The following is a 16,332-nucleotide window of genomic DNA, read 5'->3' on the forward strand; positions in this document are numbered from 1 at the left end:
TGACTGAAGAAAAATATATTGGTAAAAAAGATGGTTAAGAATGGTTTGGTAATCTTGATACCAAACGATTCTTATCATAATGTAAGATTTTAAGATTGTTACCATGCTTTTTGTTCTTGATTCAACTTGACTTTTCAAATAAAAATTTCTATATCTGTTTACGTTTTATAGAATAATGTACCTACATATATTTTGATTAACCAAAACTGAACGAATGAATCCGTTCTTTGATTACATTTTTCTAGGCCAGATGTATGTTCAGAACATATCTCATGGAAATGTTGATTTGGTTCTTTCTAGAAGTTATCTACAATTGAAAACAACTCTAGTGTCATCATAATGAAAAAGAATCATTCTTACATAATGGAAAAGAATCATTCTTACATAATGGAAAAGAATCATTATCACTTCTTGAATTTTGGACTGTTTTTCTTTGCATTTTTTTTCTTCAAAAAATTCCATTTTTTGATGATTGAAGTTTTATTCAAAATCTTTTGAGTTTGTTGTTAGACTTCTTCAACTTACTATTTACAAGATTGAAAATTTTTTAAAGAACGCATCAGCGCTTTGTCCCAATTTGTCTTCATTGAATTATCAATGTTTCACATCAAATAATTTTCTGTTTTCTTTTGTAACCCATGGTTTATCTGAAGTTATTGTTATATCTGAGTCTTTCTGTTATTTAAAACTAGTTTCATCTCCCTTGGTGCGTGCATCTCTAGTGTTTCAAAAATGCAGTTTCTTACTAAGTTTTTCTCAAATTTTTTCTCTGTTCTCCAATATGTAAGAATATCATTTTGCAAAGTATTTGTGTCCTTCGAAGTTTCGTAATAAGGCCCCTGTTGTCCTGATTTTAAGGATAATTGTGGTAAAAGCTTGATCGTTGCGATAAGCCTGAAAATTCAGAAAAAAATTGTTAAATAGCATCTGCTGTTTAATATTTTCCTACTTTAGATCTTGTTATGGCCATACGGTGAGCGTATTCAAGACAGAACGCAACTAAAGCACCCGTCAGTCTTCAACATCACCGTTTTGTTACTCTCAGATCAGATTTTTCAAAATTGCTTTAAAATTTTCCGCAAATCTGCATCCAAATAAAATTTTTCACGCTGTACAGAAACAATATCGGCTTCAAACTCATCACTGTCTTGATTAAAAATCTGTCAGCCATTTTCAAAGAGTTTTAACGCGGAAACTGCAAAGAACTTCGCCATGTTATTGCCTCTTCAAACTCATGCACGAAAAACAACAGAGAGCTCTTCCTCAAACACCAAAACTTTTGAATGATTTTTGGATCAGCGGATAATGTTGGACATCGGCTGCTTGTTTCTCGAAATAAAAGTTGTGCCAGAAAGCGTGGGCAGAATTAAAGCAAAACTAAATGTTGATGAAAAACAAAATTCGAAAATTACATGTCAACAGGAAATATATTCAATTCAGTTTGCAGTCTTACTGAAGTAGCAAGAACTATCCCATCTCTCAATGAGAAAGTTGACAAGATAGCAGTTCTTTTTGATTGGTGTTTTGGGCGTGAAACATCTAAAAGCATGCAAACAAAAATCGATTTAACTATTTGACCATCCAAACTTTTGCCATAGGCTCGGTTGCTATTTGAAAAATTCAATGTCTCAATGGCTACTAAAGGCCGCCTTGAAAAAACATGGAAGCTTCTGGCTTTGACGCCAAGGAATGGAAAAAGCTTAAGACATCCTCAAAGGCGTCTTCGTCTGGTCTTTAAAAAAATTTTTAGATTAGTAAATTGCAATGCCACTTCTCATTTGACATTCTCTTTCCCATATAATTCAAGTCGAGTTATAATTCATGGTTAATGCCAGTGAGAATAACCGAAAAAAATGGGGTAGTTCTAGAGCCAATTAATGGAAAAACTACTGCTGAATGTGTTAAATCAGGCCTCAAGAAATTAGATGGCAATCGTCAACTATGAATGGGCCAAACGGAGAAATTGAGCAGGGCATTTAGATATTGTTTTGATAAAAAAGATTCGGAAGCGATCCTGCTTTTAGCGCAAGAAAACGCTTTCCGTAGACTCCGGGAATTAACCTTGAACAATGTCGAAAAGTCATGCCCTTCCCTCTGTCATTCCATATGTAGTTCATATCGCGGACCATTGGAATTGTTCAACAGACAATACTCTATCAGGAAGGTACAACCTAAGGAGATCTCTTTGCTCCTAGGATGTTTGGTATCGACATAATCCCCTTTATTGAATTTTTCTGATGACTGTTTCCCAGCTCAAATCTTGTATGCGGACGATGATGATATTGTAGGTTACCTTGATGACCCAAAAACCGTTCGATTCGTAGAGAAGACATGATCCGGCTGTCGGTTTTTATCTTATCAAGAGCCACGTTATTGCATAGAAAACAAAGGAGATTTTTCTAATGCGCAGTAGAAATTGTTAAAGGTTGTAGAGTGTTAGTTTTTTTATAGTTTCTAATAACGCAAAGATGAAAAGTGAAATTGGTAGAAAGATCACTAACACAGCAGAAGTTTTTGTTGCAAAAATGGCCTTTCATACTAATGTTTCACTTCAAATTGTTTATGGATTTTGGACTTCTTCTCTTCAGTACAAATTGAACTTTTAGCTCGTACAGCCCTTAACGTCGTGGAGTTGTTAAAAGAATTTATTAAATTAGTCAACGATAGTCTTTCAACGAATCTAGTTAACTATTCTCGCCCAGAACCGAAAAAACTGGAATGTCTACGTTGTCAAAAATGGATGGTGCCCTTATTGTTTTCAGACCAGAAGACCATTTTAAAAAATATGAACCATCATATCAACTTTAAGACTCTATCCCAATCACAGCCCGGAGATGCACTGCAAGTCAAATTGCTATTAATAAACAGAAAGCTTGATATCAAATGGAACATTGAATAAAAGCTAGATTCCCTCACTTGCTTCGGATAGTGATAAGGGAGCATCAAGCTGGTTAAATACTGTACCATTGAAATGATATCATTTTGACCTAACAAAGAACAACTTGCGTTATGGCGTTGGCCTTCGCTTTGATTGGGACCCAGTAAAGATGTCTTCATTATGCTCGTAATGTAAATTTCACATGCCATTCGTCCGAAAAGAGAATACACCCTCATGAGACAAAATGCACTTCTCGATTCTTTTGCGAATCTCTTAAGTGATATCCGTCTTGATTTGGAGATGGGACCTCATCTTCAGTCGTTGCAAGGAAGAAATTGCTCTTCAATCAACGAAAATTGATGGTGATGAAAGGTAAGACATTAAGGCCAACGTACGTTGGGAATACATGTTCAACTAAGAATACTTTGATGTGAAAATTCTTATCGTGGTAGCATAAAATTGCCCCGAAAGCAGTAGCGAAATCTTTAGCCGCTTGTCTTTGCGAGCACTGGTGGAGCTGGGCCATCAGCTTCGAAAGCACTGAAACAACCGCACATCGAATTTCCCTGCGCGAAGAGGACAGCTGTTTTTCATAGCTAAGGACAAAAATCAGCTTCGCTTTCCTAAGGAGCTCCATCCTCAGCATTTGGGGCTCTAGGATACTTAGGAGGCGCGAGATTGTCGATGCTAATGGGAGCTGTTTTTGAAGAAAGGAGGTTGTCAATTTGATTCCCTTTTTACCGTTAGTTCTTTTTTGTCGTTGTTGTTGTTTCCAATAGTTGTCTATTGTTTGCTTACATTTTTCTCATCTGCTGTTTGTGTGTGATATCATTATAATGATAGAATTGAAAAATACGCAATGCTTTATGAAAACGTAGTGCTCGGAGGGCCCCGGACCAGCCAATAATCACTGTGATGGGGAGGGACATTTCTTAATTTAGTTGTGTGTACTGGGGTTAGAGGCATGGGTTATTTGATGACTAAGCAGCGGGAGAGTCTATAATGGGAAAGACCTTTTTATATATGGTATGATACGTGTAAGTGTTACATGTGCGCTATGGGTTTCTTGAAGCTATATGACCATTATGATTTACAAATGTCATTTAAAAGGATAGTTGCTCAAATTTGAATGGTCATTTTGTTTTAATTATATAATTGTATTCTATTTTGTTCTTTGTCTCCCACACCAAGATTAGGAGTCCCCCAGTACATGTGCTATTTTAGCAACTAATGAGTTACTATGTAATGGAACGACGTGTATTGTAACTAAAGGTCAAACGAAAGAGATCAATTTTTAATATCCCACTGTTAGAGTCGGTTCCACAATTGGTATTTCGTCGTTTACTTGACAAAATTCAAAGCTCATAGAGCACTCGAACTTTGATCAGTTTTAATCTGTATAATGTACGAAGTGTTCGGGTTGTCTAGAACCATGAAAAGAGAGCGGAATCTATTTGCGTTTTGTTACTGTAGCCGTTTCTTAGTTTCACGTTCGTCTTCATGAGAAAAATTTCTATTTCAGTTAATGAACAAGGCTGGGAAAATTCGCTTTCTCAATTTGGTCATTGATAATTCGGTTGTGTAAATAGTACCCTCACTGTATGTTTGGTGACGAATTTTTCTATTGGCTCAATGACATCAAAATAGAGTAATTTGTTAGTTCACAGCTATCGTTATGCGTACTTGGTTCTTCCTTTTTGAGAGAATGTTTCACTTTGAAACACCAAACGACAATTGAATTTGAATTCACTACACTATATTCATTTCATTAGAGCAGAAAGTAAATATAATTAAATGGCTTTCAGCGACACGCGTGTTTTTTATTGACTTCATACTATGGTTAAAAATATATTTCCTACTTGCGTTGCTATTTAATTTATGAATTCAGATCAAGTATTTGAGCCAGCTGATCCAATGCTGGCTGTCACAGCCGAGTATGTGGCAAATTTGCTGCTTTCTCCTGTTAAGGAAGAGAAAGTGAACGTCAAACTAGTTGACTGTTCGCCGGCTGTTCGATACAACAATGCACATATCAAGACTTCAACTCATTTCCTCTGCACGGCAATTATTTTGCGGAGGTACAGTCAAAACCCACTCAAGTTACTCAAACATATTCTGGGAGACGATTGCACGTCGTTTTTGGAAGGTGATTTGTCTCATGTCGTTCTGTATAACACAGCTGGCAATCGTTGTTTGACAATCAAAAAGGGACTTCAAGTATTGCAAGCTGCAAAGGACGAGCACGGATTGAATGACCTTCAAATTTGTTTATTATCAGGCTAGTGAATGATTTACATTTAATCAGGAAGTGCTTTAATACTTCGAAGGTTAATTTGACGACGTGAAGTGTTAACATTTTAGCAGTAAATGCAGTTTATTCCAACGACTATTCAAACTATTGCGGTTTTGAATTTTTGCGAATTGCACGTATTCGGTGTATATTTGCGCGGATTTATAGCAACCATCTTAGTTTTAAAAAAGTCACTGGAAATTAGAAGATTAATGCCACATCGTAAAAAGATATCATGGCGTGAATCAGGGCACAGTCTGAGCCGATGTAAGAATTGAAATAACCAATTTTGAACACTCGTATCATTTCTGCTGTCTTTGCAGCTGAGGTTCTTGAACTTGGATTTTACTTGAAAAGGTTATCGGTATAACAATTCATATCAAAATCGATACAATTATTAATTACCAGAAAGAACCTACGAAGAAACAAGCTATGAAATCTCAATATATTTGAATTAATAGAGTTCTAGTTCATCTGCTTTCAATCCGCCAGAGGGCTGTTGACGTGGTTGTGATTGGTACTTTTTTTGGGAACTCCGAAAGACTAGCTTTGCAGTTATTGAGAACTTCAACAGGAAGCGTTAGATATAAGGATGCTTTATAAGAATCAAATTTATTACAATCACTTTATTATAAAGTGCTAAAAGACCTATTTCTGTTCAGTAATATTGTCAAAGGGAAGTACAATGTTGATTTTTCAAAGCAAGTCAAAATAAGTATTACCGATAGAAGACGTGTTATTCTTCCAGAAGCAAGATATGAGATACAGGCAGATTTTTTGGCACATAACTGGATTCAGAGTCAATGTTTTTCAACAAATCTTCGATTTCTTTAACCCCGAAAACTTGAAATATAAACTGATTCAACTCATGTGGATTTACTTTAATAGACATTGGACTGAAAACAACAGCTCTACCAGAAGTACATTTGTCTTTGTGAAAACTGTCGTGCTAATCCTAGATTATAACTGCGGGGCATATTTCCCCAGTGGTATATCCAAGAAGTAATAATAATAATTTGTAATCTCTTGGTAGCTCGATGTCCTTTAATTTGTAATCAGGTGTAGACAGCATCGATAATTTCGAAAGCAACTAGAGATGTTTAATTGCTCACAAATAAATAATGTAGCAATTATATTAGTCCTACAGTATTTTTCGCGTGATTAATATTATATCTCACGCTTTTGACTTCTCTTTACACCTCCCACGTCACTGACTCCAGCCCACACAACCCCCACCCCACCAAAAAAAACTAATACATTCCCTTTTCTTAATCAATCTCTTCCGCAATGTTCAGTAAGCTTAAGGTGGCGTCACTAAACCAAAGCTAGCTTCTACCGAAACAAACCGTTTGAGAGTAGTGCGATCGACGTTAGTCGGTCATATTCGAGTATCATTTATGTGACAACGCGTGCTAATGTATTCACGTTTAAACGAATAAATTTGTCCTGAGTGAATGATCCTCTTAAAAAAATTTAGAGCGAATTTATTAATTGCTCTCAAACAAAGATTGTAGCAATTATATTAGTCCTCTCGCTCTTTTTTATGCGATTTTTCGCTTGACTAATTTTTCGTCTGAAGCATTAGACTTTTCGTCCTCAAAAACGGGATAAAAAGGTAGCGCTCAGTGGTCATTAAGTGCTCTTAGAGTCTTTCAGCTCACTAGTCTTAAAATATGCGATTCACAGAATCTGTTTTGGAGACCTAAACTTAGGGTGCGAAGGGCGGTTCTTAGGGATTGACCCACCCCCCACTGTTCCCACCCCATCAGCCCCCCGGTGCAACCCCCCCCCCCCCGCCGACGCTGCGCTTACTTACGCCCCTTCAATTAAGCTATAGCTAGCATTACGAAACCGTGCCTAGCTGCTGACGAAGCCAACCGCTTGCCGGTCGTTTGACAGCAATTCGCCCGACGTAAGTCGGTTATGTTTAATAGGAGTAAGGCTGCTGGAGAATTTTTTGTTAATGCAAAAAGATATCCCATTTCTCCATGTTTGATTCCTTTATTGTTTGATAAATTGTTGAACCCGATGTGGGCTCTTGCTATTAATACAATCAAATGAAAACAACAGTCCAGAAGCAAGAGTTCTTGTTGTTTAACACTCGGTTTATTCATCTTCCAGGTTTTTGAAAATTGAGATGAATTAAAGGTAAAAATATTTTTTGCACTCAGAATGTTTTGCCGGTATTACATCTCGTCCAGTTTCTCGAAAGAAGTTTGAGAATTGCTCTCGAACAAAGTTTGAAGCAATTATGCAAACGTATTGGTCTTTTTATTCAAAATTTTTGGCGTTATTTTTATACAAGTAATTTTTATTTAAACAGGTGGATTTGAGCAGTTCAGCTCCCTCTACCCACACTTATGCGTTACTCAGGCTCTAAGCACATTCCAAGACACTGAGAATCTGGATGCAGTGTTTGAGACAAATGGGTCTGACTCAGGAGCTGCAAAGAGATTCAAATTTCCAACCAACCTGCTCCTGCCTGTTTCGAGACATTCTCTCTTGCAATCTTGTTCATCTTTACGAGATGAAGAATATGCTGTTGGAAAAGCTAATGGTGATTACAAAAGACAGGTCTGTTTTAATTTTACAATTTAACATTTTTAAGAGAAGTAAATTCAAATTCATCAAAATTTGCTTAAAAAAATTATAACCAGTTGCAACTGGTTATAAATTTATACCCAACAATAATTTTTTACTGCTATTACAATTTAAAATTTAATGTCCTGATAACAAAATCAAATGTTGCATTATAAAAAGGTTTATTGGGTTCCAAAATTGATAGCTGAAATCCCGAAAGCTGAAGTCAACTGAACTATAGCTGCACAATTATGTTCAACTCAATCTTAAACTATTTGGTTATAAAAGAAATGAAACATAGCATGCTCTATTTGTGGTATGATCAAAGTATGTTGTTATGTACTTAAGTAGCAATTGCAACCATAAATTTATGAAATCTGAAACTAAGAAACTACCTCTTTACATTTGAGGAAAGGTTCAAAAAGAACCTGCACCCACGTATTCCGTTATAAAGCAGAGAAAAAACACTTAAATTAGTGTTAAAAACTTGCATGAGCGGGTTTTAGAGTGCTGAAAGTCGGAATGCCCGAAATTCCTGTATACATAGCCAGAAGTTGACTTCCCAGAACTTTCGGCTTTTTCAAACTTGCAAGTTACGTGTTTTAAGCAAGGTGTCGTGACTCGGAAGAATTAAGTTTGAAATTCTGGCTGCACATCTTGAACTGCTACGTGGTTTTCAATGAACGCCAGAAGTTGTCAGTCACTTGAAGCCGAGTCACGTAACCTATCCTTAGTGTTCTGAAGTGCAGGTAATATGTTACTGCAGGTGTTAGAAGTGCCGAAGACAGCTGCGTGTGTTCCACCGAGGCGAGCTCCTGCAGCATTTGACATAACAATGACTACTTCTGACCAGACTAGTGATGGTGATGGAGGTGATAATTGTGTAGAGAACAGAAATATTCCTCCACGGCTAGTTCTACCTCAACAGCAGCAACACACTCCACCACAGAACGATGAAAATCAACTTCCTAATCAACTCAACAGAACCCAGGGTTAGTTCAATTCGCTCAGCTTTCGGCCAATTTAATCAGATCTAATAATGGGAAAGAAAACTTTGTTGTGTTGAAAAGCAATCGCTCAGTCAATGATTTTGTTCTCTAAATTTTACTGCCCAGCAACATAAATCATCATATTTCTCTGGTCAAAATTTGAATTTCGCTAGCTGTATAGCAATAACAAACCTAGTCAACACACACGTAGGCGAATTACAAGAACGATTGCTTTGAAGTTCTCGAAATGAACTAAAAATGGAACTCAAGTTTCTGTTGTTTGCAATCTGAAAACTACTAGAAGCGTGTCCGAATCTTGACTATGTTAAGTATCTGCTGTAAAAATTCAACGAGTACTCAACTTGATTCTTGTGTTCTTTTAGGATGTCCTCAACAGGGTGCAATATCAAATCCTAATCCTAAGGAATCAAATTCTCACCTCAACCCAACTACTAATTCAACAACAACCACTGCAACTCTACAACAAACAGCTCAACTCTCTACAACTTCTGCCTCGCCTTCAGTCCAATCTGACTCTGTAAACTGCAATTTAAATGAGAACGATGGGAAAGAGCAGAAGGGCGGGGATGATAGAAAGGAAGCAACACCGTGTGAACTTCTGCAATTCAAGCCTATGCTTCAATCTAGACTGTTACACAAGGAACACTTGACAGTCCAGGCTGCGCTCAGGAGGAAAAGACGACATTTTTCAGTAAGTTTTAGACAGTGAAATCTGAACCAGAGAGTTACATGAGGTTAAATCTGCCAGTCTATTGACCCATTTTGTAATTCCAGGGAAATGAAAACGACGCAGCAGAATTGTTGAATCAAATGAACATGAAGCGTTAGATGTTTTAAGCTCTAATGGGAAAGAACGGATTTTTTTTCTTAAAAAAACCATCTCAATGACATTTGTGTAACCACAAAATTGAAGATCGTTCTTTCACCATGATCCAGCGCCTTAATCAAATGTTATTGCAAAAATTGTGAAAAAGGAGAGCAATGAATTCTTTCGTAACCAAATTCCACATTTTAAGTGTTAAAAATGTCCTAAGAAGCGTTTCGTTCAATTGATGTTTGAAATCGGACCAAATGGGCGGTGAATCGTCTTAATTGATCTAACAATCTAAGAGTTCAATTTTTTCATAAGCTTGAATTTTAATGTGGTACCAATGTTGCCGTTTTGTGACCTAATTGAATTTGGATTAGGTTACGACGGAGTGCGATGTTCATGATAGCAATGAATCATCCTCGTCCAGTGGTATGAACGAAAACAAAAGTGCCAATAGCAACAGTGTGACCTCTACTCGACTGGGAGTGGGAGCTGTCCCACCCTCCCCCCTCCGCGAGATCCCCTCTCCACTGCCAGGGAACCTACCCTCTGGTGGAGCTGGTAGTTTCTCCATGTCCGGAGGAGGTGGGGGGAAGCTGCCGGTAAAGGTGACAGAGGGTCTGTTCTTGGGAAGTGCGCAACACGCAGCCAGAGAAAGTGTTCTGATTGGATTAGGAATAACTGCCATTCTCAATGTGTCAAGGTGAGAGAAGCTGTTTTTTTGCAATGCATTGGAAAGATAAAATCAAAACTTCAGAATATGAAAATGTTTGTCAGAAAAACTTAGTTGTTGATGAGTGCTGCCCTAATTCTTTGAGGTAAAACTTCAGCAAATCTTAGCAATCATTTCGCATCATGCTCCAAGTGATGTTAACTAGGGTTATTTTTCGGGGTTTTAATTGCTCTAAAAGAAATTTTGTAGCAATTAGTTTTGTCCAGCTGGTCTATTTCATTGCGATTTTTTTGTCCAATAGTTTTTACCGCACCGATTTTACTGTTTCTCTATAGAAACTGAATAAACTGGTCCAGTACTAATTTGCTAGTTTTGTGAAACTTTTAATGCAACTTTTAATGGAAAACTGATATTTTTGAAACTCCATGGGAAATCATTTCTGTTCCGAGAAACAATTTTAAGCGTCCTTCCAGGAATGGTGACAGCTGGGAAAGTATAAAATTGCTGTTAATTCTTCATTATCAACAAAAGCAAATTTTGGAAATACTCTTACAATATTTTCGACAACTAAAAGCAGCATGTTTCAACTTAACATTGTATAAAACTCCTTTGAAGTGAAGTTGAAGGTATGATAAGTCTAGATTTCATAACCAATTTTTAGCTGAAAATTGTAGATCTATCTAGCTATGCTTTCAGTTCTCTGATTGGCCAGCTATGTTTTCATTCATTATCCTGTAATAAGTCTTGTTGAATTAAATTGGTGGGTTTCTTTTGAGTGTGCGGTTTATGTTCTTTTGTGAATCTCTCTCTCTCAAGTGCTGGAGAGCCACCACAAGTTGTCTTACGAACTTAATTGTTCTATTTCGCTGAATTTGATTGAACATTTTCGACGTATATGGTGGTTGTCTAATTTTATTGCTAATCACTTTTGTCTGAGGCGGGGATACTACGGAAATAATGAATGTAGTGATGTGTTTAAATTGCCATTTGTAGAGAAACACTTGGTATTCAATTTCCTTCTCCATATTATGCATTATAGTGGGTTTAGGCGTGCGAGGAAATGTTAATGGGTTAAGTTTCAGTTTTGCTTGTTCTAGTTCAGCGTTGAAGCTCAGAATTTCATGCGGAACTTTTGTGTCTTTTTAATCTAAAAGGGATCAGTAAAATTTTGTGAATAAGTTCGAAGTTTCTCAATTGTGTTCCAACTCTCAAGCCATGCTTAGGGTAATAATCGATTGAAAAGGTGAAAACGGGTATTTGTATACGGAAGGTTAAATTATCTTACTGGAGTACCTAAAAGAAAATTAACACAGATTTTGAAGCGTGAACGGTAATTTGTATCGTGTTCTAATTGAGCCCCATCCTAAAAAACTCGGAATTTACCAAGTTTAACCAAGGTTACTTTTCTGTGAGTGATAATATTTTTGAGCACGTGTGGTGTAATACTGAAGAAATCTTAAGTCGATATTTCTGCACGTCAAATAATTAAATTCGGCTGCTAACGAAAAAGCTTATTGGTTTTATCACTTAGACTGGAACAAATAAATTGGCCATAATTTTTGAAAATTTCAGAAAATAAAACTTAAGAGATGCCTTTAACAAAGCTGTTAACTTTAAAAAATGTTATAATAATGAGTTTTAACAGATATTTACATGATTAATTGCTCTCGAACGAAGTTTGATGCAATTATTGTAAACTTTTGTCTTTTTATGCAAAATTTCCGCTTGATGATTTTGTTCTAGAGCATTCTTAGACTTCTTGAGCAAATTTTTCACGATTCACTTCATTTTTTTGTGATTTCAATTGCTCTCGTTCCAAAATGAAGTTAAATAATAAGCGAATACAGAAGCGATTGTTGGCGGTTGATTCTGAATGCCATTGTAGCTTAGTGGTTAAGATATCTGAATGCTAAAACTGGAGGTCACTGATGCGAACTCCTATGAGGTCCGAGTTTTTGCACCCACAAAAATGTATTCTTAGTTGCTTCACCCCTAAATTAAATCCCCCGCCTGTCGTTCGAGAGCAATTCATCAGACCTTAGTCAGTTTATGTTATACACGCGCCTACGGTATACTTCAAAGCTGTTTTCTGTGATCAAAATTTCTTTTTTTAAATCAGTTAGCAAGCTAGTTCGCTTTTGCACTAATAATGGTTTGCATAGCCTGTTTGAGGTTGTTGCAGCCATTACAATTTAAACATGGCATTATAAAGGTGTAAACATGTCAATTATATATGGATATGTTCCGGCGGTGAAAAAGGAATTAGTATTCATCAAAATTTTGTGAAATGAAAATTCCCTGGTATGGAAAGTAAGTTTTAACTATGACTGTGTTTCAGACGTGTGCCCAACTACTTCCCAAAATGCTTCCTGTATCAGAGGCTGGAGCTGGAAGACAGTGTTGGTTGTTCCTCCTTGACCCCAGAGGTGTTTGACCTGTGCAACAGGTTCATTGACAGTATCATATTCAGTGGGGGAAAGGTACTCCTCCATTGCCAAGAAGGTGAGCAGTCACTCTAATTTTGTTTACAATTTTCAAAACACTGTCTGCTTAATTTTATCGTTTAGCTATATTGGAGTACTCTTGGCTTTTTCTTTTTGTTTCGTCGTCCCACGCTTTTTTGTTCAACATTTTTTTTCGCGATTCGTAAAGTTCTCGAATATTGAACGTATTCAGAAATTGAAAGTAACCTTTCTTCATGTTATCGTGATGATGAACAAGCAGTTTTGGTTAAGATAAATTTGTAAAACAGAGTCTCATTTTCTCTTATTCTTGCTTGATTCGGTTTTCTTGTCTGATCGTTTTGTGATGGCTTTTTTAATAGCCGCCCTCATCTTCTCAGCCGGCTATTATAGCGCTCCTATTTTTTTTTTTTACTTCGTCGAATAAAAAAATGTTTCGCTTTACCTCATTTTGCCGCCTTTTCAACATTTTGCGTGAAATCTTTTTGACTTCTCTAGGCTAGTTTCTCTCTTGTCTCATTCTGCTAAAAGTGATTTTGAACATCAGTTGCTCAGCAAAGCAATTCAAAATGAACAGTCAGTATAAAAAATTGAAGTCAGAAATAGAAACGGGATAAACCCATAAAGCCCAATTTTAGATGCCCGCTATTTGAACGTCGGTCCTATAAGTATTAGTTACCTCTCTCTAATGCTTATTGTTATTGATAGTAGCCCCTGTAGCCTCTCTCTAAGAAACAGAAGTATGTTCAACTACGAAATGCCATCAAAATAAATCGGACTTAAAAAAATGTTTTTGTACGAAAATCTTTTTTTTTCAATATCTTCTGTTATTTCAATCCCAGTCATGCTTATTGGAATCAACGGCGGCTATTTTCCGGCAATCTGCCGGGTATGTTTTTGCTTCAGTCTCATCTAATTTGCTAGCCCGGCTCTTCTTTTCCAGACATTGCGGATTATAATTGTTTTCTAAGCAGATTTTCAGATTTCGTTTTTGTCTGGTAGATGTAAGGTAATACAAAATCTTTCAAAAAGTAAACTGAAAATCTGGAAGTAATACTTGAGATTGCATTGAAGATATTTTGACGCATCTTTCTTGCTCTTTTGAGTATAAGAATGGTAGAGATAATGCTGAAAAACATTTGTATCGCGCGAATTTTGATATAAATGACGGAAATATGATCCCTTCAGAAATTGAATTTGCTAAACGGCACTAGGATTCGGAAACAAAAAATTACAAGGTTTCAAAATTTGAGAAATAATATAAAGTTATATAATAATATTGATTGAAGGATCACGGAATGCTGTTGAAATCTGTGGAATGCTGAATAATAAATTCTTGAACGTATTACCAGAGACTTGGATTTGGTCTGATTTTAATCAGATCAGGGATTTTCAATAGTTTGAAATTCTTTGTTTTGATCGCGTTCTTCCCTTTACATAAGTCGAATTTTTTACATAACTTTTATCTTGCCTTTGATTTCCAACGAATGGAATTAAGAATTAATTCATTAGATTTACACAATGTTGTGAATACATATGTTAAAAAGTGAGGTGAATAGAAATGTGATAAACAATAAACCGCTCAAGCCGGGGCATTAAGACTTAGTATATATAGTTATCTAATTTTATTAGATTTAATGCTACCTGGTATTAATATTAGTTTATTGTCCTCCTATTTAAGTGCCAAATTCACAATAATTTGTTTAATTGCTCTCAATAGAAATTTGTTTCACTTATATTAGTCCTCTGGTCTTTTTTAATGCGATTTTTTGCTTTGACCTTTTAACTTTTCCTCAAAAACCGGATAAACAGGTAAAGCCCGAAGGGCATTAAGTGGCTCAGTAGCTCTCTTAAAGCGTTAAGGCCTTGCTAGTCTCAAAAGAAGCGATTCGCCAGAACTGTTTTGAGGAGACAATTTCATTTACTCCACGTCGCAAGAAAAACGAAAAACAGAAAGGAAATACACTCAGAACAATAAGGACACTGAAAATGGAGGGCAGAATGTTTAAGTGTCACAGTATAAAGAAACTATAAGACGCAAAGAAGAATAAGGTACTGGTCCCAGATAGAATAGTGCCAATCCACCTACACCATCTAGGCTCCATAGCACGCAGGTACCTCACTAACACCATAAACCTTTTTGTAAACATTGCAAAAATCCTTTATATCTTGAAAGGTTGCCGGATTATACCCCTACACCAGCCTGGAAAGCCGATAGGAGAATCTATAAGCTTCAGGCAAATTGTACTTCTCTCACCCGCTGCAAAACTAACAGAACAACTTACTAAATGATTTTAGAAAATATCCACTAACAGAACATCAGCACGGTTTCAGACCTGAGCACTGAACAACAACAACTCTCAATATCGTTACTAACGACATTCAGAAAGGCCTTAATAAAGAAAACCGTGCAACCGTTATCTACTAGTAACCTTTGATCTCACCGCAGCTGTCAACACTGCTGATCACAACTTACGACTAAAAGACATACTTGAGGCACAACTACCAAGTAGCACAAATAGATCGTTCGCTTCATAATTTCAGGGCAGGTATTCTTGAGTGGAATATAATAAAAATCAAAATGGAGAAAAGTCAAACAGGGTGTCCCCCCAAGGTGGTGTACTTCCGCCAATGCTCCTCAACATCTAGGTGAGCAAGCTGCCTCTACCCCCGAAAGGTATAAACGTCTGGTCCTACGCTGTGATAACTTCAACATCTCACCCACAGGTTGAAAATTAACGACTTAGCTCCCTACCTTAATATTTTACACTATTGGGTAGAATCAAGAAAACTCAAGTTATCAGCTGAGAAATGCCACTGTTCACAACCTGTATTAAGGAGGCCAAGTTTGACTAATACCTCACTAGCAACATTTCGCCATTACCCTTCAAGTCCTAAGTACTTGTCTCATCTTTGATAGTATGCTCGACTTGGAAAACATGCAAGTACCACCAATTGTCAACGTGTAAGAAGCTACAAAACCGTAATAACATATTGAAAAAGATTGCTGGTAGCGACGGGCTGGAGAAAAGAGAACCAGTGACTTACAAAGCTATCGGTCGGAGCGTCTTGAACTACGGTGCTCTCACTTTGGCTTTCGCAATCAGCAATGCCAACTGAAATCACCTGTAAACACAACAAGACATTGCTCTTTGAACAATTACTGGCTGTGTAAAAATGTCGGACATCATTAACTTACACAATGAGGGTGAAGTTCTGCATGTTCAAGCACAGCAGTTTCTGGCCGCCTGTTATCAGAGCCACCGTGCCCACCACAAAACAACTTCTACAAGCAGTTTTGGTCTCATGAGACCGACACTAAATGATACTTAGAGGGACTCTGTTGAACAACACACCAACAATAAGACCAAATAATTCGCAAATAATACAAAAATGCTCTCAAAAGCTTTCACCGACACACGGTCCATTTTCAGCTGAACAAAGACAGTAAACAACTACATACGTTTCCACCAAAAATATCAGAGAAAGAGCAAAGGCTGCCACTCATTGCACCCATCCAATTGGCACAATTGAGAACTGGATACTGCCCTCTGCTGAACTTACTTGGGTAGGATTTGTAGCAATGTAGGTAACCGGTGTCCCTAATGTGAAGCAACACCGCATGACG

At 36.9% G+C, this 16,332-nt stretch overlaps 1 protein-coding gene across 1 annotated transcript in view; it reads left to right on the top strand.

Moving 5' to 3' along the window:
• Positions 1-4,533: 4,533 nt before the first annotated feature.
• LOC142343243 (uncharacterized) overlaps positions 4,534-16,332 on the top strand; it is a 31,535-nt gene continuing 19,736 nt past the window's right edge. The window contains exons 1-6 of the mRNA XM_075395019.1: positions 4,534-5,156; positions 7,492-7,742; positions 8,515-8,740; positions 9,121-9,449; positions 9,947-10,272; positions 12,581-12,744. Of these exons, the coding sequence (XP_075251134.1) occupies positions 4,757-5,156; positions 7,492-7,742; positions 8,515-8,740; positions 9,121-9,449; positions 9,947-10,272; positions 12,581-12,744 (1,696 nt within the window). The 5' untranslated portion in view covers positions 4,534-4,756. The remainder of the gene's footprint in view (positions 5,157-7,491; positions 7,743-8,514; positions 8,741-9,120; positions 9,450-9,946; positions 10,273-12,580; positions 12,745-16,332) is intronic.

The sequence above is a fragment of the Convolutriloba macropyga genome, chromosome 7, assembly GCF_964194025.1.
Source record: "Convolutriloba macropyga chromosome 7, txConMacr16.3, whole genome shotgun sequence".
NCBI classification, from domain to species: Eukaryota; Metazoa; Xenacoelomorpha; order Acoela; family Convolutidae; genus Convolutriloba; species Convolutriloba macropyga.